Raw genomic sequence first — 22,769 nt, 5'->3', positions numbered from 1 at the left:
AAGGCAATATGAAATTAATAATTGAAATATGACTAATTTCACTCAGACATATAACTTCACATGTAATGAAGCTACGAGCTTCACTCAAGTTACTAATAATGCGCAAGCTTTGCAGGGGTAAGTTGTAACCTGTGTAGAACTGTAGATTGTGCAGAAGAAGAGATCTTACCTATTTTAGTCATGTGTAACAATTTCCTAAGTATTCAGTGGACAGCTAGAAATATTTAATGTTCCGGTTACTCCAGACACTAGTTTTAAGAATAGGTTAAAAATTCTTGTTGTGGTATTTTCCCTGAACACTGAATGAACTTTAACGTGTTGTATAAGAGATACCTGCCTTTAAGATGGCTAAAATGAGACAAAAGTCTCCCTTAACTGCTAGCTGTGAATGAAATAGAAGATCAGGAAACAGTATCCTCCAATATGAATGAAAGAAGTATTAACTTTTAATAATCCACCCCCCTCCATGCAGTTGCAACGGGTCACTGATAGCAAATGGAAGCTTTCATGATTAAATACATTGGAACTAGATTTCTATCTTCCCTTGAATCTCTGCAGTCTCTGGAGCTTTAGTGGATTCCTTGAGTCCTAAGGCAGGCAGACTCTGGCCTAGGTTTTGTGCATCAATCACATGCTCAGTGTTGTCTTACCCTCAGTGGAATGCCAATGTCATCAACCGAGGAATCAGCCGTGTGCTGACTGTTTGTGACAATGCTTCGCTTCTCCTCCATTGCCCTCTTCTCACTTGGCACTGTCTCCTGAAATGGCTTGTCCTGTATGAGTGCTGAATCAACTTTATCAGAAACTGGTCTGTCTGGCACTGAATCTGGAAATGACAATGAGCGGGGAGGAGTTATCTCATCTCAGCATTTCAACACGGCACAATATTTTGCTCTTCTAAGGCAAAAATCCTGGCAAGGTAGTTGATGAGACAGACTGTATCAGTGCTAGCTGTGGTTAGGATCCGGACTGATGGAAATCTACCAAGAAAATGCTTGATACCAGCAAAAGCAGGCTGGCATCTCTCAGCCAGCTACCTCCACAGATCTCCTAACAGTCTCAGCTGTCATGTAAGAAAACAACAAATTTTGGTTTCAAGGACAGTTTGGGCACTGTGGTTTCATCTTTTTGACCAATTAGCGATTCTGCAATCTCATTCTTCATCAAAAACCATCAGTGATAGTCTCCTACACATCTTTTTCTACTAAGGATTTCAATCAAACAGAGTATCCTATGTGGTAGTGGGGCACTACTTTTTAACAACTTGCATTCATCTGCCTGACAATCTCATTACAGTTGGTATACAACACCTCCAATTCATCTCTGTGACCTAACCAGACCTCGTGAACAACAAATTCCACTGTTGTTTAAGTAGACATATGATTCCTCTTGCACACGAGTTGCACAAACAACTAATTGCTTCAGACCACCTTGCTTCCACCTGGAGTTCCTTGATGCTGCCTGACATCCACACGTAGCAGGAGGCACCACCATCACTTGGCCAACGGAGCTCAGGTGGCTCTGAAGCTCTGCTACGCTCTGCAGAGCTGCAGCACAGCAACCTTTAGGATCCGCCAAGGACTTTTTCTATATGAATTTTCAGGAGAGGAAAAATCTGTGATTTTACAGTCTGCCTCATCAAGACTTTGCAAAGTCCTATACTTTTTACATCACTGCATGCATTGAAGAGAGAGAGAGAGATATGTTTACTCATGCACATCACCATACCTCCCAAAGCAATTAAATGTGCAGAAATCTGAAAGGGGCAGTTAGCAGAGGAAAGGCTCATGCATAACAAAGCATTGGTCTGTTGGTATCTTGTGCAAACACAATTCTGCCCTGCAAAATTCAGTACGTGAAGGACTTGTGTTTGAGTGGCTGGTTTGAAATTACCATCAAATTTCATGTTTTTCTCCTTTTTAAGAAAAAATGAAATAATATTTATGAATATTCAAAATGGAACAAAGCATCTGTTAAATCCTTAATTAGCATTTGCACCCTATTCTTCCTCCCTGTGAATGTGTATGCACCGTCTTTTGGTACTTTTGTGTTCCCGGTATACAGAGCTCTCCATTTTGTAGCGAGTATTTGGCCCATTTCCTTTACTAAACTCCTTACTAAGCTCTAAAGACAGAGCACAGAAAGAGCACCTGAAGATAAATCATTCTTCCATGATCAAAAGGAGGTGTTTTTTTGGATGTGGATCAGGATGTAGAAAGGATACAAACTTTAGGAAAGGTTACAGCTTTCCTCCATTACTTATCATTGTCATTGCTGATGTTACAAGTCCTGAGCTTCTGGTACAGAAAAGTCATTAGTTATTATTTTCTGTGGGCTGAAGAATTCAAAGCCAGAGAAGGTCACAAAGTCCTTCTCTAACAGCACTGGTAAATATATATAATTTTTCTCTAATTCCCTAGCTCCTGTGCTGGAAAAGCCGTTGGCTGCTTGCCAGGTAGATCCCATCTGAAACTACAATCATAATATTCAAAACATCTAATATAGATGCAAACAACAGGGTAAATGTATTACCATCGGATTCCTCAATGTCATAACCATGATGCTAGAAAAATCTTTATTTTAAATACTTAGCAAAAATAAAACCCATCCCCTGGCCTCTCTGCCATCCATCTCCCAGCCCTGAATTCACATTTTTCATACTGCAACATGAAGGTCTGGGAGCTATCTAGCATGGCATAGCCGGGGGACATCTGCCAGCCAGTATTTTGAAAGTTTTTGAAATGGTTTATTGGAGTGCACTTAGAACTGGTTGAAGGTGCTGGACTGAAAACCCTGGAGACAGGAGAGGCCTGTCTGACAGCACGCGTTGTAACAGGGCAAGTGCTCCCCGTGCACCCGGCCAGTGAAGTACTCCCTAGGTCCATAAGACTCAACCAGACTGTACAAGTCAGAACGGTCCATAGTACCTAAGCCATCATTTTGCAAAAGAAGGAGCAATACTATGGGGTTACAGAGAAAGAGAGTTATACTGCTGCAATCACTAGGACATAAAAAGCAAGAAGAGAGGTGGCAGCAAGTAGCTTTGAGTGGCTGTTTTGGTACATTGAGAGCAGGTGCAGACTCAGCTGTGCCACAACATGCTTCACTCTTCCAAATCAAGGATCATTTGGGCTGTAACAAACTGTTCTGTGGCTATATCTAGTTCAGAAGACAAAGGAGTTCCTAATCATGAAGGGAAACACCTTACAAAAGGGAAAACCAACAGGAAACCTCTGACCAGACTTGGAGGGAAGCATTAAATTCACAGATGAGTGGCATCCAATGAGACGACACCTACACTGCTGGTGTAAGCTGTTATGCAGCCTGTCACCTCAGCAGGCAGCAGGGACAGGCTGGTGCCACAAACAAAGGGATCTGGTGGATGAAGTCTGACCAGGTCAGCAGCTGCCTCGTGGGCAGATACTCCCTACATGGGACAAACCTGCTAGTCCAGGGGCCCCGCAGCAGAGCAAGAACGTGCAGTATTAGTGTCCCTGTGTTTGTCTTTGGGATATTTAAAATGCTTCAGCACTCCTTGACTACTCTCTCCTACCTCTCCGCTTACCCTGCCATCGCCATAACCAAAGAATATTAAATACAGGTGAGCAATGCATAACGTGCTGTTCCTGTAACACCCACTGCAGACTGAGCTACTTCTGTTTGGTGTGCGCGGAGGGAAAGATAACCAGGAAAACAACTGGCTCCTCTTTCAAGGAGAGACTCTCTTGCAAGAGCAGAGACCTGCCCAGGGAGAGAAAGGTGGCAGCACACGTGCATACTGCCACACTACAATTTTATAATCTATTTCTTGACATCTGACACAAATACTTCTGCTCTTGGAGTCCTGTAAATTCTGATTTTCATTTCTCTTCCTCACCCCTCACCACAAGGACAACTAACTCTAATGGCTGTGCAGAGAAACTTGAGAGTGTGCCCCAAGGGAATAACACTAAAGGCAGCCCCAAAATCAAACTATATGTTAATCTTATCACTTAGGAGAAACAGATGAGAATTTAGGGTTTCGGTATATTAACATGTGGCCACACAGGTGGCATTTAGAGGAAAGACTGAAATCAAACATTCAGTGACCTGGACTAAGCCAGGACAAATATTCATGCCAATTCCTTCGCAGTTCCTGGGAAGTGTGTTTGCAAAAGGTACTCCACAAGCTAACAAAGCAGCAGCTTTGCTCCAGCAGCAGCAGCAGTTGGAGGGTAGTAGATCTTTCACATCATACCTGCCAGGCTACTAAGCCTTTTTTGCTGTTCTGTGGTAAAGGAAGAAACAAAACAAAAAGAAATACAGAACAAATGGGTGAGACAAATAGCAAGTGCTCTGGTGCTGCATTTCTGACAGGTAAGAAATACCCCGTAGACAGAATGGCAGCAGCTGCTGGGGAGAATCCGTTTTCAAATACCCTGCCAAAGTGACAGCCCACAGTCCCTTCTCCACACAGCAGCCTCATGGAATAATATAAATCTCATGATGCAGTCGATACATTTGTAAAGAGCATTTTTTAAAATTACTTTTTATTTCTTAACATCAGAGAATGAAAAATGTTGGACAGAAGAGAATTTGAAAAACAGTAAAGACTCACAGATTATAACAACTTGACAACTAACTCTGTTACCACTAGCATGAACAATGTTACTGCTGTAAGAGTTTCAAGGGATATACGAAAGGATTGAGTCATTGTTGGTTCTTTCTGAGACTCATCACATACTACTGAGCCACAGATTCAGCAACCTGCACACAGATGCAGCTTGATTAAAGCTTTGATTTTCAGAATGGTCCCTTTGGTTTAGGGCCTTTCACTACAGAGTTCCCAGACTGGCACATTTGTGGTATCTTCCAGCATGTTTGACCACCCTAAAGTTGATGCTCACAGCTGCTTTCTAAAGCAATGCCCAAATGATTTGCCCAAGTCACAGCTGGGAATAAACCAAGAATTCTTAGCTCTCTGTTTTCTGTTCTTTCTACTTCCTAGCAATTTATCCTAAAGTATGAAAGCCATTTGAAAAGTATTAACTATTTTACTGACATACAAAGTGCAAACACTCTTAAAAGCTCATATTGTTAACGCAAAGATTTTAAAACATGAACATAATCATCACACTTGTTATATATTGATAATAAATCACACCATGCAATGCCTGCCTGGGAAATAACTGTGCCTTGGGGTGCCAAAGGACACTTGACAAGCAAGTCTGTAGTATGTCACAGCCCTCCAGGTGTAAGCTGTTCGCTAGCAGAACCCACCTTCACTAGATATTTGTATTAAGTGGATTATCTTAGCAAGGGAGACCGATATTTCTACATGCTGAGTGCAGTTCCCTCATCAACATCTATGAACTTTGTTTTTTAACCCCAGCACTTCTCTTCACTAACCACTGACGGCAAGCTGCTTGTTTGCATTATCCTCACATGACAGCTGCCAACACATGAAACAATCCCCTACGTGCAATGGGTAAAAGGAAGGGCTAGAAATCTGAACCTGAAAAGTAGATGGGAACCACCTGCTGCAGGGTTCACTCTTCTAAGCAGGTCATCGGGAGTAGGCTGCTGTATTACAAGAAAAGAAAAAAGATACGAATGAGGATGGTCTCAGCTTCAGCCATGACCTTCACTAAGAATTGCATTCAGTCGCTAAGGTCTCCTGACAAAAATATGTGGTTTGAAGAGTTGATGCTTGAGAGCTCTTACTTATCTTTTCTGCCACAGAGGAAAGAGTATTATGGATGAATAGGCTTCATGAAAAAACCACAACTTTTCACATGAAGAGGAGGTTTCCTTTTCACTTAAGTCTCAGTAGGAAAAAGAGCTGCCGATGGATAGAAGCAGAAGGAATCCGTGCCATCTGCTGTTCCACTCTCCTGCTTGGCCAGAGCCAGCTTGCAGTCCCAGGCACACACCAGCTAACCGAGGCTTCCACCCTTGATCTTGTGTTCTGGGACTGTCAGCAAAGGCCAAAAATTTGTAGGCTTTTCAGAGAAAGGATCAAGCAGCAGAATATAATGACTGGCAACACAAAAGAATTGTTCTAGATGCCTTCAGAGCTCCCAGAGGAGGGAGCACTGGAGGAGATTAAGACTTGAAACTACTAACAAAAGGGGAAGAGTAAACAAGTATTTGAATACACATCTAGTGCAAAATAAAGGTGTCAAAAAGAAAATTAATCAAGACACCAACAGACAGGAAGTGAAGAAATTCTTACCTTGGTGATAGGAATGAAAAAGAGGATCTGAAATGACTTGTTTATAAGCATGAATCTTATTCAGTTTGTATTACCGAAATCCAATAGAAAAAAAATCTAATCTCTCATCACAACTTACTGAGTAAGATCAAGCAGACAAAAAGCATATAGTGTAGTTTCTGTGCTTCAAATGTCATTACCTATTTCTAAGTCTCTGATAGCTCCAAATCAAAGTGTCTTACATGCTTATGGATTAATGAACTAGAAAATAAACCATAAAATAGCACATTAGGTGATGTGTGCTACAACGGTCACTCCAGAGAATAAGGAAACCAGCTCCTTAAAAAGCAATCAATAATCCACTGAGGAGAAAGATAACCACATTATTCATCTGGAAGACTAACTACACTAGTAGAGATCTCACACTGCCGGTACTAAAATGATCTTGAAATTTCTAATTCAGAGGGTAATTCATAGCACACAAGAGAAATTTATATTAAACCCTATCTTGACATGAAGGAATTGATTTCAGCACAAAACATAATTAACCATTTGGGGAAAGGCAGGTCATAAGCTAGTAATAATTTCTTATATGTCATGAGACCAAACCAGTTTTGAATAGAAAAGGTGCATAAAGATGAAAACAAATATGAATCATGCCAGCCAAGGCAGAAATGTAATAGATAACTAGGATCTGAGAACTATTTTAGAAGCACTAAGTTAACAGAAAGAAATCTTAATGCTATGCTGGGATACAGCCTAGATAGGAATAGAAGCATAAGGAACTCTAAGAAACCCTCCACACGTAAAGATGGAAAACTAAGGAAATGTATACCTCCAAGTAGGTAACATATAGCAAGAAGTGAAAGAAAATGACAACGGAATTAAAAGAACGTCTCCGAGACTTAAAGATAGGTTTTGAGGTACAGGAAGAATAAACAGAAACCTGGCAATGATCTTGTTAAAGGAACTGTTAATAAGACGGCAAAAAAGATGACACATCTTACTACTACTTCCATTCTGCATCTGGAGGGGGAAAAAAAAAAAAAAGCACCAAAACTCTGACATCGTAATGCCCTACGCAGAAATACTTTCCACTTCAACAGAAACTAAGGACTATGATCAATGACAACTACTGAAGTCAGATGCTTGAAAATTAGCATGCTCACGTAAACTGTACCAAAGAGTTTGAGAGCAGTTTTGTGCTCTAAAGAGAGAGCTTATGGAGAAAGCAGCTCATTGCACCATTAACATTCATCTTTAGTATATTTCGGAATACAAAGGTAACTTCACAGGACAATGAAGGAGGCAAACGTTGTGACAACCTGTGAAAAGGATTAGTGCCATGGCTAAGACATCTGCCTGTCAAGTTGGCAATAATGCCAGAAGAAAAATATCATAATGACTTATATGGGATTTTACTAATAAACAGATAGTATGACACATGCAATGTCAGTCAACGCAGATTCATGACTAAGATGCCTTTGCAAAACAGTTCAATATGATTCTTGCAAATCACAAGTTTGAATAATAAAGCCTGAAAAACACGCATTAGAATGAGATACTTCACAGAATCAATCAAGTTGCTTATCAGGCTATGATCTATATCACAGTCATCAAAACTGTGATTAGAGAAAGCTCTTCAATCTATCAGGATACAGTATCTTGAGTGCTAATGGTCACAGGCGAGACATATTCAAGCAGAACAAATTGTTAACTGTGAAGGTAATCAGCAAACAACTGGATATGGATAAGTCTCAGAGTCAATGTGTGTAGATCATCATATTGCACAAATTTGTCCTTGTGCTCTTAAAATACAAAGAGAAAATATTCTTCTGTGTTTCACACTGAAATGCTCCATATTTAAAGCAAAAGAACAACCAAAAGAGTATCCCACCTCAAGAAGGTCAAGCTTTCATGAAAGAAAAAAACTATAAGAGGCTGCCCCTAATAATATTTTCTCCTCTTGAAGCAGATGAGGAATCCAAACACCCCATAAAAAGCACACAGGCAAAGCTACTTCAGATGCTGGCAAAAAGGAAGATGCAATCCACTCATTACCCCTATAATCTGGGTTACAGTGAGGATACTGTCTTCAGGATCAAAGAATGAAGTCTGTTGTAAAAAAGCACTGAAAAATAATACAAGAAGGGCTGCAAAGGAACACATTAATGCATGCCTATAGTTAGAATTACTACAATTTAAGGAATGCAGGCTTTGCCCTTGTTTTCGCTCTCTCTTTTTTCCCTTTGCAGAAGGCATGTCGTAGCATTGTAGATTGGTATCTGCCTGTCTTAGAGTTTCTTAAGTCCACTGGAAACCAAGACAAATTGGACTGCATCTAAAGCTGCAGTACACATGTACAGTGATGCACAATGAAATGCGGTAATGCCAGCTGTTAGGAGAACTAAAAAGTAGAAACAGTTTTCTTTTAATGCCAGAGGTAAAAGATGCAACTATTCATTTAGAAGGAGCTGCCGTGTGGCAGAGAAAGGCTTAGATCAGTACACACCAGAGCGCATAGACAAGATTCTTTTGTTCATATGCAAACCCAGAGCTCAAGGAGTTTATCCAGATATGAAGGGAAGAACAAATTGCCACATTCAAACTTACAGGCAAATGCATTATTCGTTACTGGGTAAATTCTGGTGAGAATTCAAAGCTCAAATCTCTCCCATGGTAACTGAAAATATGGCTGCTCTAACACCGCAGTAGATGAGAAGTAACATATCACCTTTTCCAGTGAGGGAGTATCTATCTCAAACTACCTTGCTTCTACTGACAGACATATGTGAGCATTCACCCATTCCCATCAAGACAAGACACCTAACGGGGAATATAAGCTGTTACCCTGCAATTATTTATTTGTATGTCCTTTGTCCAGCTATAAGCTTCTCCCTCCCACAAGCTTTAATTAGAAAAATCAGGCATTGTCTTGTGTCTCTATCTTGCTTACCTGTCATATGCTGCAGTCACTACAACTTCCTGGAGGAGGCTTTGTTAGCTCTTTCTATCCTGGACTTAATTGTCCATGGCACATACAATCTCCAGTTCCTGAGTAAACTGAGTTTACTCAGTTTGAGCCACAAATATCTATATGTAAGTGTTCTTACCTCGATTGTGCTGCAAGAGGACAATAGTGGGATTGACGATTGTAGTAGAGGGATAGGCAGAGGAAGACTTGTTGATTGAAGTGAAGGAGGTTGGATAGTCAGTACCAGTGCCAGGCTGGGGCACTTCATTTAGCACAGGACCTGGGTCCTGAAAAGGAGAACATCACATCATTGGCAGCATGCAGAAGGCTGCTACACCGTGAAAACCTGGGAAAAAAGCCCCAACCCAAAACATTTTAAGCTGAATGAGAAGCATAAACATAGCAAATTTTAGTAAAAAAGGCATAAGCATGAGTGTTACCCTGCTCCTTGTACATACCCTGCTTGCTGTTAACGCAATTAGTTTGCTAAGACAGCACTATAATTACGCGGTGTTGCGTTTCACAACTCCAACCCCAAAAGGAGGCACTAAATTAATCTGCAGACTCTCTGGAGCAAACATAGGGCACCAGAAAGGAGCAAATCTTTTGGGGTAAAAGACAGACATCTTCCCCCCAACACATACACACACAAACATTTGTTTTAGAAGTATTCCTTTCATATCAAGAAGTTAGACATGCAAAACTCATGCAGTTCTGGAGTGAAACATTATTACTGCAGCTAGTTTGGTATGGAAGGTCCAAAGAATAAAGTTAGGATCATCACTCAGGAGACAGTGTGACACCTACCTGGTTAAAATAACAAAATTAAAAAAAACAACCCCAAACTGATAGAAGGTAAAAAGTAGGACTCTATCAAGGAAGATACTCAACATGGCTTTGCTGCTGGGGAACAGATAGCAAGCTGCTCTTGCTTTCCTAAAGCATCCAGCTCCATTGCTTGTTTATTCCAAACCCACCTCTGGAATCACCATAGCTCTGGTTGTTCTGTAGAAATACAGGCTGTGTCTGGAGGGAAACTTCAAAAACTAGTTCATCTCTGAAAAACCTCAGTCCTGGGATACTGGGCTATTGTTGTTAGTAAGGGATAAAGATAAAGATAAAGAAGGGACGATGACTAAGACTGGGAGTGCTGGTTTTGGCCGAGATTTTTCAAAGCTTTTTAAGGAATTCAGACATGCAATTAACATTAAAAGGGAACAAGTATCCAAACAAAGAGAGTATGGAGCAGCAAACCACATTTCTGTACTCCTGCTACTCTACTGTCAGACTGAAATGCTGATCAGGCCACTGATCTGTCAAACAGAGCTGAGCATTCACAGAGATTTTCATTACTATCACCCACCTTCGGAAAATGCACAGAATATTGCTCCAGAAAAATGCCAACTCCTGGCTTTTCTGTCCAACTGCAACTCAATGCCCTTCATACCCACCAGTGTCAGGGGAAAGCACTTACAGGATCAGACAGGGGGTTGGACAAGGGCCTGGCACCAGAGCTCAGATACAAATCTTAGTGAGTACTGGTCAGAATCATAACAAACATCTACAGTCTCTCCAACCTAGAAGCAAAATAGGAAAGAACAATCCTGTACTGCTGGATGGAGGTGCTCTTGCTCCAGTCAGCATCTGACCAGTCCATAGACATTTCATGAGGACAGAAATGAATCAATGGTCTTCAGAAACAGATGTCCTTAAGAGAAAGAGCCAGCCCCATTTTGCTGGCTGTGATAATATTCCAAAAAAAGAAATTGCAGAAAAGGAGTAGAAGTCAGGGAGAATTATGAGAGAGGTGGGTTTGAGCTTCATTTTGATAACTAAAATATAAAGAACCCTTCAAAGAGGAGGGATGTTAGATCAGGATAGGGTCTGCAGCCCCAGCTAAGCCACCAAAGTGGATGAACAAAGTCCATTTAAATCCTTGTGGAAAATAGCTCTGTGACTACATGCCTGAAGTGAGCATGCCCAAAAACGTCTCGAAACTCTCATCTCACAAAAATCAGGTATAACAAAATTGCCACTGCTCCTCTACGATTTGGATGCCTGCTGGATTTGTCTGGAGCCTGCAGATAGGCTCCGCTAAAAACAAACCAGCAAATAAAACAAAGAAATAAACAAGCAAGCAAACGAAACCCCCCCCCCCCCCCCAAGTTTTCATTGCTCTCTGCAGTAAAAATCCTACTGATTTCAAGCAGAAGCCAGTGCTGAGAATTTTTGAAAATACCATTCTTGGCCGTTCCTCCCTCATCCCCTCCTGTTTGCTAGATCCCTACGGAATCAGAGGGCAAAGAAAGCATCATCGTGAGAGCAGGGCGTTTCCACTAAACTTCTTACTTGCCCTTATACGCAAACATATAAAAAGCATGGTGCTTGCGAGAATTCCAGTACAAGGAGGGTCAGGTACATTCTGTCTCCTCTACAACTTTAACTGAAAACTACTTTTCCTCCTGTCCCTGAGGACATTTTAAAACGGGTGACGAGCTTAAAGATAAGCAAAACTTAACCCAAGAAAAACACACTAAATTCCAAGTTGAAACTGTTGTGGACTGAATTCTTCAAATTTTTCAAAAGACAATGAATTTCAAACTGAAGAGACACTCTCGCCCTAATCTATCCCACAGCACCTACATGCTCAGAAGACTCCTGGGCCAGTAATTGATATTATTGCTTGAGGGTCATTGGATACTATCATCAATCTTTCACTGATTTCAGCAGGGATTTGCTTAGAGACCATACAGCCTTGTGGCTCAAAGTGGAACAGAAAGCCAATGTTAACCTTTAACTGGTCTGCTGTTCTGCTTCAAATGTTATTCAAACACAATTAAGGATGTTATTAAAAGAGCCTAAAGAGCTCAGTTAGCTGCAGCTATTCTGTTTATACAGAATTCATTATTCTGAGCAAATCCTGTGAAGACTCTTAAGGTGTGAATGGCCTAGCAGGATGGGCACAAAAGGAGACAGCCGAGTGTTGTTGCAAGAAGTCGATAGAAAGTTGAAAGCTGTACAAGGCAGGCAACATGCATGCACTAGCACAGGACGTAAACAAGGTTTCAGTTGTCGCGTTGCTGGCAGAGAGAGTCATCACTCCTCTCTCAAGTTTAGTATTGCAAGGAGAAAGTAATTTTAATCTGGGAACACAAATTTAGGAAAAGGGTGTGGGGGGATATTTGGCAAGCTTACTGTATGTGAGATGACTCCAGTGATTTCAGGCTTCAAGCCCCTGTGCAAAGCCCCTGTGACTGGAGGGACAAGTGAAGGTGGTGATGAGAAGAATGGCAGTTTCGGGTAAACAGAGGGCAATGCGCCAGATGTGGAGGGTGGTTGGTTATGGTGGGAACCCCTCTGAAGATGTGGGGGAATGAAATCATCTAGAGTTGGAAAAGTCAAGGGCGAGCCAGGAGAAACAGTCTCAGAGAATACGGAGCCTTGCCCATAAGGAACCAGAGGCGGTGGTGGAGTGCTGGAGCTGCCTTCTTGCTGTCTGTCTGGATTAACCTGGAGGAGGGGGACTACTATAACCCCAGGCTGAGCTGGTGTGGTGGCAGTGGCATCCTGTAGGAAACAAGGTGTTGTTATGCAATGGGGAAATCGGTATTTTAGTCTAATGCAGCCACGTCATGCAAGGATGCACCCAAAGTGATACAAAACCCCAACAGATTTTCTTCCCTTAGGGAGAAATAGATCTTCAGCCTTGCAGCCCTGGCCCCTATCCATATGCATGTCTTTTCACAAAAATCTTCCTTCCTCTCAGCAACACGCTTCTCCAGTTCTGTGTAGCGAGGCTAAATCAAACCACAGAACAGCTCTGCATTCATTCTCACTTGAAAAGCACTAACCATCACGTTACACAGTTCGCTTCTTTTACACCTCCCTAAAATAGAAAGATGCTTGCCAGCCCAACCCAACCCCCTACAAACATCACACACACAAACACACCGATCAATGGATGGGGGGGGCGGCACGGAGAGTAAAGTGTTATCAAGTAGAAGATAACAAAACTCAGGTGGCACAATGAGTGCTCAGAGATTAGGTAGGAGGGGAATAAAGCATTAAGGGAACATTGTAATGAACTGAAGAACTCTTCACACAGCTGAAAGAAAAAAAGTTATGGAGAAAATATGTACCATGCCGCGTCCCATTGCCTTGTATGGTGGCTGTCGCTGCTGAGTAAGGTAAGGCTCTTTTCTCATTCTGTCCTCTGTGGCAGCTGTGCTCTGGGGCTCTAGCACTCTGTCCCTCACAGCTTGCAGAGGTGACGACTGAGTCCAGGACGGTTGGCCCACACCACAACTAACTGCGTCTTTACTGAGGACAATGTAAAAGTATGGCCTGGGAGGAATAGGAGGAGGAGGAGGAACAGGAATAGACTTTCCAGTATCTGTTACTGAGGAAACAATGTTGGTGGCTGGTGCCTGAGTGAGCTCAGCGCCCAAACTGGTGCTGGCTGCTGGGTCATGTGTGGTGCCAGTGGAATTTTCAGATGTGGCTGAGCAAGTGCTGTTAGATAAACAAGCTACATATAGTTTGCTGACCTTTTTATCCGCCTTCATCTCATGACTGGAATTCGTTCCAGCCTTACTACTGGGATCTGCCCTGTCAGGGTTGCATTGTATGGACAACACATCCAATGAGGAGCAACTTTCCAAGTGTGGCTGCCCAGCATGCACCTTATCTTTGGGGCCTGAAGAGGGAGAATGCCCTGCTGGCAAGCCTTGCTTCCCGCTGGGGACAGCCCCATAGGGGGTAGGTGATGAGAAATAACACCGTGCACTGGCATTTGGTGATGTATGCTGTGTATAAGGCTTGGGTGCATTCAGGTACACACAATCCATGATGGGCACTGGCAACAGGTTGGTCACTTTAGTGTCAGTGCGAGGACGCCATGCAAAGCTTTCCTCTTTGGGAAGAGGAGGACGGGGAGGAGCAAGGGCCTGCCCAGCCAGTGTCAAGAACAGAGGGAGGAAGCAGCACCAAACAAAAGGAAAAAGGAAGGAAAAATAAATAAATTTGAAGAATGAATTCTGTTATTAGATTTGGGTTAAGCAGCAAGAACAAAAAGCAAATACAGTATCTGGAAGGCTAGTGCGGAATTCGCATACATCATCTCACGCATTCTCTCTTGCTTAGCATTGCTCACTGCAGCACACAATCTTTTCCCACCTCTCAAGTACCTGCCTACACTTTTTTCTCTCTGGGCTAAATAATCTCAGTGCTGTGACAACACCCACCATACGCCCCCGGGAATGCCTGAGTCAAGATTTAACATCCTGTCTAACCAAACCCAAGCTCATGCCTGTGTAACTAAATACTTCCCAGCACTGGGAACATTTGAACTGCAACACCAAATTCAGAGCTCTACGCTCTTTCCTGCACGTTAATTGCACTGCTGACAAATGAACATTGTGAAGTTTCACCAGTGCTAATGAAAGCAGACATCATCTGAACACTGTAACCTGCCACAGCTAGCTAAGTTAATAGTCAGCATTCCTTCCTTCTAAAAGCTAGCTCTTGAATTCTCTTCAGGATTCTTCACTCCTGAAGATGCTTTCAGGAACACCAGAACAATTAAAATTTCTTGAGGAACTGACTTTCTAAGAATCTGCCTCCAGAAACAAGATCATCAACAGAGAAATCCTGCTTCGAGTAAATAAATAAAAAAAAATTTACTATTTTATGGTACTTCTCAATAACTAGGTTGTTGAAGTAAGATAACTCAGCAATAGAGAGGTTTTGTTTATTGCTTGCTGTCAGTAGCTGAAATCTATAAACTACTGAAAGAAAGAGAACTAAACATCCACCTAGTGAACAGTAGCTCTCTGCATTCTTGCAAATTAATCCTCTAGAGATTGTGAAGGTAAGATTTACACCCCCCCTGTTGTCATACCTTTATGGGCAAAGGCTGGCTAAACCACTGCTAAAATGGCCAAAACCACAGAATGAAGATACCTTAACAGCTTGCATAATTCAAATCTAAAAAAAATATGTCCTTTAAAATGATCCACATATGATTTGCGCTTGCGGTCAGCACCTCTTCTTGTTACATGGATATAGACCTAGAACAGTTTCATGAAATTACAGTTGGTGTCCCAAACTCTACTGGCCTCATGCTGCTCCTGTTTCCCCACTTCCCTGATGTGTAAAGGAGTGGAGAAGTCGATTGGTACATGCACCTGAAGGGCTTCTGCTAATGGAACAGGTGCATTCCTTTAGATTACGCAAGGACACTCGTTTCAGTCTGCAGACTTGAGTGCCACAATATTTCTCTAGGTTAGGCGAAGCCTCACTTTACCACTACACAGCACCCTCGGGAAATACTAATTTCCCCACTTTCAATTGCCATTTTCTGCCATTTCAGCTTAGTTTGGACAGGGGTCCAAAGCCTAAAGACTTCTGCAAGAGACACTATGTGCATTCAGCACTCTCTCTGTTAATCAACAAGGACAATAAAGACAAACAGGACAGCTGTATCAGGCAATAAATGGATTGCTCCTTTAGGGTGCTGCTCCTTCCTATGCCTTCATCTGAGTTGCGCCTCCTTCCAACTTCACGTACAATTTCAGGAATGGTGTCTGTTCCGTAGCAGTGCTCTCTGATGATGGGAGCAGACACTCTGATGGGGAAAAGGCACTAAAGGAACCCTGTTGCACCCAAGAAAGCTGTTTCCTTATCAGCTTTCAGACTGTTTCTATGCAGACCAACCAGCCAAAAAAAATGCATGAAGTTACCCTTCTCTTAAGAGATCGACTTCAGCAATGTACCTTCAGTTACTTCATTTTTTTTCTTGCAAACAAATAGTGTTGTCCCCCTCCTTCATCCACTAAGGAAACGCCCCTGGTGTACCTGAACACACGAGCTCCACAACACTCTGCTGACATCACTGTTGCCCCCATTTTAAAGGCAGGAAAAGCTGAGGCACAGCAAAACTTACCCAAGTCTGCAGCAAAGTTTGGAGTTCAAACCAGGACTCCTGACCATGAATCCAGTGCTTGAACCCAGAAACTCACCCGTAGGGTCACAGAGGAAAGGCTTACCTGTGGCTTGCTGTCTGAGGAAAGGTTTGGACGCACACTCCTATAACCCTTGGCAGCCAGAGAAGATGGTTGGGCATCCCCATTGGCATCAGTGTTAGACGATGACCTCCAATCATCTACAAGGAGAAGGAAAACCAGATCACAGAGGATTCCCTCCAGCTACCAGATGAGTGAAAGGAGGAGACTCTTTTCTCCCTTCCCCTCTCTTTTTTTTTTTTTTTTTTACCCAGGCAACCAGAAAAATTCCCAAGAAATCAACAGAAGCAGCAACATAAGCAGCTAATGTTTGTACCTGTTTCTGGGTTTCCTGGCTCCAGAACTAAGCATTTCACAGAAAGGAGGGACAGAAGAAGTAGGGGTGCAGGACAGGCACAGAGAAGAAGAAAGGGAAAAAAACCAGAACAGTTAAATTTACAGAAAACATGTATCAATTGAAGTTAAGAGTCAGCTACTTCATTTCACACATAAAATGCTTTCTGACAGGGCTGCCTAATTACCATAGAGACCAGTCCTAAACACGATGCCCCCCTTGCTTCTGACCTTTGTAAACACAAGGCAATTCATTCAGAGCACTGAAGAAACAACTGTTCATTGACATTCTTATTTTGGAGGCAAAAAGGCAGCACAGCTAGCTATTTTCAAAGCTGCAGCTTGATGCCCAGACACCACAAATTACTGGAAACGTAAGGACCCCGTATTCAGCTATGATATGGGTTATGAAGAATATTTATCTTTATCAACATCGCTATGTATGATTAACTGAGATAAAAGGACTGTCAACAAATAGATCAGATTTTGCAGACTAAATGCATGTGTATGAAAGGAGTTATAAAACACAATGTCACTTGACAATCCAGTCCCTGGAGCCAGATTCATTGGTTCCATCACCTATTTACTCACCTCTCACTGGGCTCCTCCCCATTCCTCTACCAATTTTGGTGTTATGTTATATGCAAAAAGCTCTTCCGGCCCCAAAGTACATTTCATAAAGCAATTGAGAGAGTAAGCAAAGGAAGTATTAATGAGCTGATTTCCATAGTAACAGGCTCATTGCCATTCAGGCTGCTGGAAATTTATGAAGCCATCAACAGAACGGAGAGTGGTATTAGTGGGGGGTAGGAGTGAAAAAAACATAGAATGGAAAGCATGAAAAGAGGGTAGGTCACAGGTGAAGCAGAATGGGAGGAGAAGACAGAGCAGATCACAGCACACTGGGGCTGGAATTAATGGAATTGCCCTTCCTCCAACAATACAGTCAAACTACATATGCTGTGCTTTCAAAAGCAAGTTTGCTCCCCTCCCTGCTTTAATAGCATCTTGCCTCTGGGAGCTCATCTTCTCTGCCAGATCCACAACACTGGGCAGGTTTGTTATGCTTTTCCTGTCTCCTACAATTAAGTAATCACACTTCTGCTCTTGAAAAGACGGCAGAGCTCCATGGGAACAGTGTCTGTCTGGTATTCCACCCCTGCTCCCTTGACAATCCAAGTGAATGCTGTGATGGAAGCAGCAGCACTTGGCCTCCTTCTGTTCCACCTCATGCCTGGCATAAAAGGTGGTTACGAAAAAAAAAAAAGATTTGAGACTTTTTAATGCTACTTACAGCTAAAACAAACTTAAGCCAATCAGTGAGTAGTCATGAAACCTAGGAGAGATTAGGAGTGAGTCTCCCTCCACTGGTCTGGTTCTTGCAAGAGGTTTATGCTACAGGATTTTGAGCTTCAAATCATAGCCAAAAAAAAGTTCCCCACAAGACCCTGGGCTGGTCTCACTTGAGGTTATTGTGAATAACATATTCCAGGTAACCTTCCACATACTTACTTTCAGGTTGCTCAACATCCTGAGGACATGGCAAAGTGATATTCTGATTCTCTTCATAGGCTGGAGATGCCCGGAGAGTCACAGCTCCTTTTCCGCTGCAGACTTTAGTGGGATCTGTTTCTACAGGAAATGCACATGCACACAGGAGATACATTGGAATAGGTGATACAAAGAGAGCCACCTGAGCTTTCTGGAGTAATCTTAGCATGGCTGCCTCCAGGTGAATCATTCTAGTAATGATTATGCAGATGAAGATTAGCTCTGGATTTAAAGCACTGAGAAATCAAAGTAGTTTCATATTCATGTAACTGATGAATATAGAAGTAAGTTCTGAGTCAGGGTAACAGCTAAGAAAGGAAGAAAAAAGGTTAAGAACTGGAACCAAATTTCACAGGTCCATTTGCTTTATTTGGTCTGCTTTAAGACTAAATATTGTAGAATAAAGGACATTCTACCATTACACCTGTGAGTCTTCTAAAGTGATGTCTCAGTCATATAAACCAATATGATTTGCATGCAGAAAACTTAAAAATGCCTTTTGTGCAGGACTGAAGAGAAAAAAAAAAAAGAGTCTCAGGGCCACTGGAGGACAAAAATCCTGCAGCTATGCTGAATATGATATAGAGGCAGGGCCCTGCAAGCTACTTCTTAGCCATCTCCCTCCTTTTCACGGCAGGGTTTCCTTTCTGACACAGGAACCCAAATCACCCAAACTAGAAGGAGATTTAACACATATACCTGTTCAGATCACCCTGCAAGCCAGACACCAGATCATGCTAGCATCCTTGCTGAGGCCCAACTCAACACAGCTTCTGTGTTACCTTTGTGCATCTGTCCACGGATTTGGGGTTATTTCCTCCTGTCATCTTATTAAGTAACAACAAACCAGTACTTTCAATGGTACTCCCCTTACTTAAAATCCTTCTGGAGAGTTGTTTCCTCTAAGATATCTACAGAAAAATAAGCCTAAAGAGTCTCTCACTTATCCAAGTTACTTCCACAGGAAAACACATCACTCCCTTTTCATGCGCTACTACTGATCCTGCAGCTGCCTTCAGACTTCACTTTGCCCTACCTAAACAAAGTTCTAGTCCTATCATGACACCACACAAGGAGCCCGAAGAGGTCCTGAGCATGTGCCATGTTACACAAATGATAACAGGATGATTTTTATGGGGTGAATACCATGCTACCTCTGGACACGAAGGAATGCAGTTCCTCTCTAGGAAATGTTATTACAATGAAAGTTATGCCTTCAGACTGGATAGGGGCTACTGCTTATTGCCCAGACAACAGCCCATGTTTACGCAGATCAATATTCCCTGGCTGACTTTAGTAAGATAATGACCCATTAAGTCCACACTAGTACAGTACCAACAGATGATGACAACACTTCGACTAAGGCTGCAAAACACACTAATCACAGCCAAGGTGGCCACAATTTAGGGAAACATCAGTAGTGTCAGATGGACAATGGCAGTAATGGTAAAAGATACAATGAACGTCAAGCACCTTTCTCATATTGAAAGCCCTTGACACTGGAATCTCTGCAGTTCAAGCTTACATGTGGGTTTCCAATGCTTTAGGGATTTCACAAAAAGCATGGCTTCAGATCCACACTTCACACTGGAGAAAGGATGGAATAAGTAAGGAATCAGAGGAGAACTTCCTACAGTTCAGCCTTTAATTAATTTAAGCAGCATTGAGGCAGTCTCTGTGACGCGAAAGATTATCCACAGAGACATACCAAACACTGCTTAATCCTTAGATATACCATACTTGCACTCACAGCACACAAGCGATCATGCTTTAAGGTCACCCACGTGCCTGGCGAAATAAAAGTTGACTTCTCTGACTGACTTTCGCATGATCCAGATAGGGCCAGGATTCCTGTCACCTAGGAGTCCTGTTCTGGCTATGGTTCCCATCCACACATGATAACATGCAGCCCAAGGACTTCATGGGCACACTTTCAAACAAAGGACAGCTATGGGACTCCAGTTTCAAGAGTGCTGTACCAGCTCAGGCACAGACACACTATTGGGAGTCACCAGGCCTGATTTATACATCCTGAGAGATTGCAGAGTAGCTGTTCCACACTCCTACACCTAGATTTCCTTCACAGGCACTGGCTAGAAATGGAAACACTTGAGTTCACCAAGCCATAAACGTATCCACCGTATAGGAGGAAAATTAAATGTGGGAATCAAAGCACTCTTCTTTATTTTCATACAACATATTAAACATGTATACCAAATCAAACCAATAAGAAGCAGAAAAAAATGTTCTGAACTAAAAAAAAACAAGAAAATGTTTTGAAAAAGTTTGAAAATAAAGTAGTGTCAGACTATTTCAATCTGGGAGACAAATACCCAAGACATTGAATTTCCTCAAAACTTAGCTGAAATAATGGAAAACAAAAACTTAAATTTCTCAGTACAGAAATCTAGCAGATGATAATAAACATGACATTAGCACTATACTAGTCCAAGAAAGCACACGTGTGACAAGTTAGGAGAGACAAGTAGTGCCAGCTAGACTGCTCTGACTGTCCAAATCCAGCACAGAATGAAAAAAAACTTGTACTTTTAGTGGGAAAACATGTGCTTGGGGAAAGGTGAGACAGCCTAATATCTTTATTTATCCACATGAAGATTGTGTAAGGTCAGCATATGTACAGAAAAGCAAAACCATCCCACTAATGTTGAACCGTGCTTGAACCTGTAAAATACTGTCTCTGACACCTACTTACTTTCACAAAGACCAAAGATACAGAGGAAACATTCTTTGGTTCATCAGAAGTTCAATTCAAAATGAGGCTGTAATAACAGTATTATTCATAACCAAGCATTAGTGGAAGACCTTACAATGATCCCAGATTCAAGTAGACACAACTACGACTGCAGAGGACCAACATAATTGAGAACAGTGTATTGTGCCATCAAGAGCTAATTTTATTACCTACTGATGAAATCTACAGCTCTGGAAATAGTGAGAAGAGGATGAAGCTGAAAACTAGCTGAAGGGCGTAGGTGAAGCGGAGAAAGAGAAGGGGGGGGAGAGAAAGAGAGGAGGGGAGAGAGAGAGGGAGAGGGAGAGAGAGGGGGAGAATGATGGCCAACTAATGCGTGGGGGGGGAGGGAGGAAGAAGATACCTGTAGGCAGGACTAGGTGAGGAGAACTTTTCACTTTCTTCACAGGGATTATTTTAACAGCAGAAATAGAGCGTGTACATAAAGGGACGTCAACAGCTGCAAACACAAAAGTGTAAATGGCACACCCAGAAGGGAAGAACAGAGTTTGGGAAGCATGCCACAAAATTTTCTAATGTGCTTGGAGACACAATAGCAGGAAACTTCAAATACAAAAGCAGTCCAGAGAGCAGTGATGCAACCATTAAAAATATCCCTTCATTCACCATAATTCAGGATGTGTCTGTTTTATACAGCATACAGAAATGCTTATTGAATTGACTAACTGATGACTGCCACCATGCTGCAGGTGAAAAGAACCTGCAAGTGTTAGTTTTTAGAAGCCATAAAAAAAAATTAGTGTAATCATTTAGCAGAGATAAACTACATGCAAAATCAAAAATGTTAAATAAACATTGAAATAGCTCAGTTAAAAAAAAATCAAGTGAAAAAATGAGGACTGAAAGGTTGACAGAATAACATTAAAATAGCCACATTACATAAATTCTGGATTTTATGGCACATATTTTAGAAGTTCAGCAACAGAAGGAAGTGAAACTTCACATAATCTTGAACACAGTCCTATGCCAAAGGGAATCATAAAAATATCCATGTCAGAAAATATCCATCCATTTAAATGTGGAATTGATGAGATTTCTACTGGACTCCACCAGCTAGCAGCTAATTATACTAGATGTACTAACACTGGGGGAAAACATACATAGCACTGCGTAAAATTCTAGCAATTGTTAAAAAAAGCCCCTGCCCCCAGCTTGTACTTCCTCCCTCTGACTCTGTATTACAGCTAATGATAAGTATCTTGTAAATCACGAATAATGAGTTATGCTCTTGATTTCTGCAGAGCTGGTATTTTCTCCTTTAAACCTATTTGCTTTCTGCATGTATTAACTCGAAAACGCTAGATGCCCCCTCACGTTCCATGCCACCTCTCAGGCTCACAACATAAGGAGTAAGAGGACCACATTTCTAATACTTTGCACACCAACACTTAGCACTGGGCCAGCCTGTGGGAGGCACTGACATCAGGGTGGTGTGTACACCCCCTCTTGTGGCAGATTATTCTGGTCCCTGGCAAAACTGGAAAGCACAGACTACACCAACCTAGAAAAGGGTTCTCGAGCAAAAGGCTGGGGAAAGAGCCTGACAGAATTTTTTCTAACAGTATAAAATTATTCGTTTTAATTATTTTTATTTTTTTTTTTTTAATAAAAGAGGAACCCAAATCAACCCCTGTTCTCTCTGAGCATTGGAGGCCCTTTGAATATAATAGATCCTAAATCCAAACAGCCTGTGGTTAAGGAAACAACCCTAATTCTGTTCTGCTCTGTAACTGACTGAATTAATCCATTCACAACGCAGTCAAAATATTAACCACTATAAAAAGTACCAAAGGAAAGAAAAACAGCAGAAAACCACCCCATACAACCACATAATTTCACCCTGAAAAATCACACCCCATCACTACACAACACTGAATGCTATAAAGCACACTGCAAACCTGCTGATGTTAACATTATGACTAG

General features: G+C 41.9%; 1 protein-coding gene across 36 annotated transcripts in view; it reads right to left on the bottom strand.

Moving 5' to 3' along the window:
* SORBS1 (sorbin and SH3 domain containing 1) overlaps window positions 1-22,769 on the bottom strand; it is an 86,611-nt gene that overhangs the window by 50,764 nt on the left and 13,078 nt on the right. For 9 of the 36 annotated variants that reach the window (XM_054071048.1, XM_054071058.1, XM_054071060.1 and 6 more), the window contains exons 4-11: window positions 21,190-21,285; window positions 18,035-18,154; window positions 16,214-16,329; window positions 13,307-14,113; window positions 12,363-12,734; window positions 9,307-9,454; window positions 4,238-4,267; window positions 651-826 (exon numbers count right to left, since the gene is read on the bottom strand). In XM_054071048.1, coding sequence (XP_053927023.1) covers window positions 651-826; window positions 4,238-4,267; window positions 9,307-9,454; window positions 12,363-12,734; window positions 13,307-14,113; window positions 16,214-16,329; window positions 18,035-18,154; window positions 21,190-21,285 — 1,865 coding nt within the window. The remainder of the gene's footprint in view (window positions 1-650; window positions 827-4,237; window positions 4,268-9,306; window positions 9,455-12,362; window positions 12,735-13,306; window positions 14,114-16,213; window positions 16,330-18,034; window positions 18,155-21,189; window positions 21,286-22,769) is intronic. The other 27 variants (XM_054071055.1, XM_054071056.1, XM_054071057.1 and 24 more) reach the window with 6 other exon arrangements.

The sequence above is a fragment of the Cuculus canorus genome, chromosome 7, assembly GCF_017976375.1.
Source record: "Cuculus canorus isolate bCucCan1 chromosome 7, bCucCan1.pri, whole genome shotgun sequence".
Taxonomy (NCBI): Eukaryota; Metazoa; Chordata; class Aves; order Cuculiformes; family Cuculidae; genus Cuculus; species Cuculus canorus.
The sequence above is the reverse complement of the archived record's forward strand: the minus strand, read 5'-3'. Positions and strand labels throughout refer to the sequence as shown.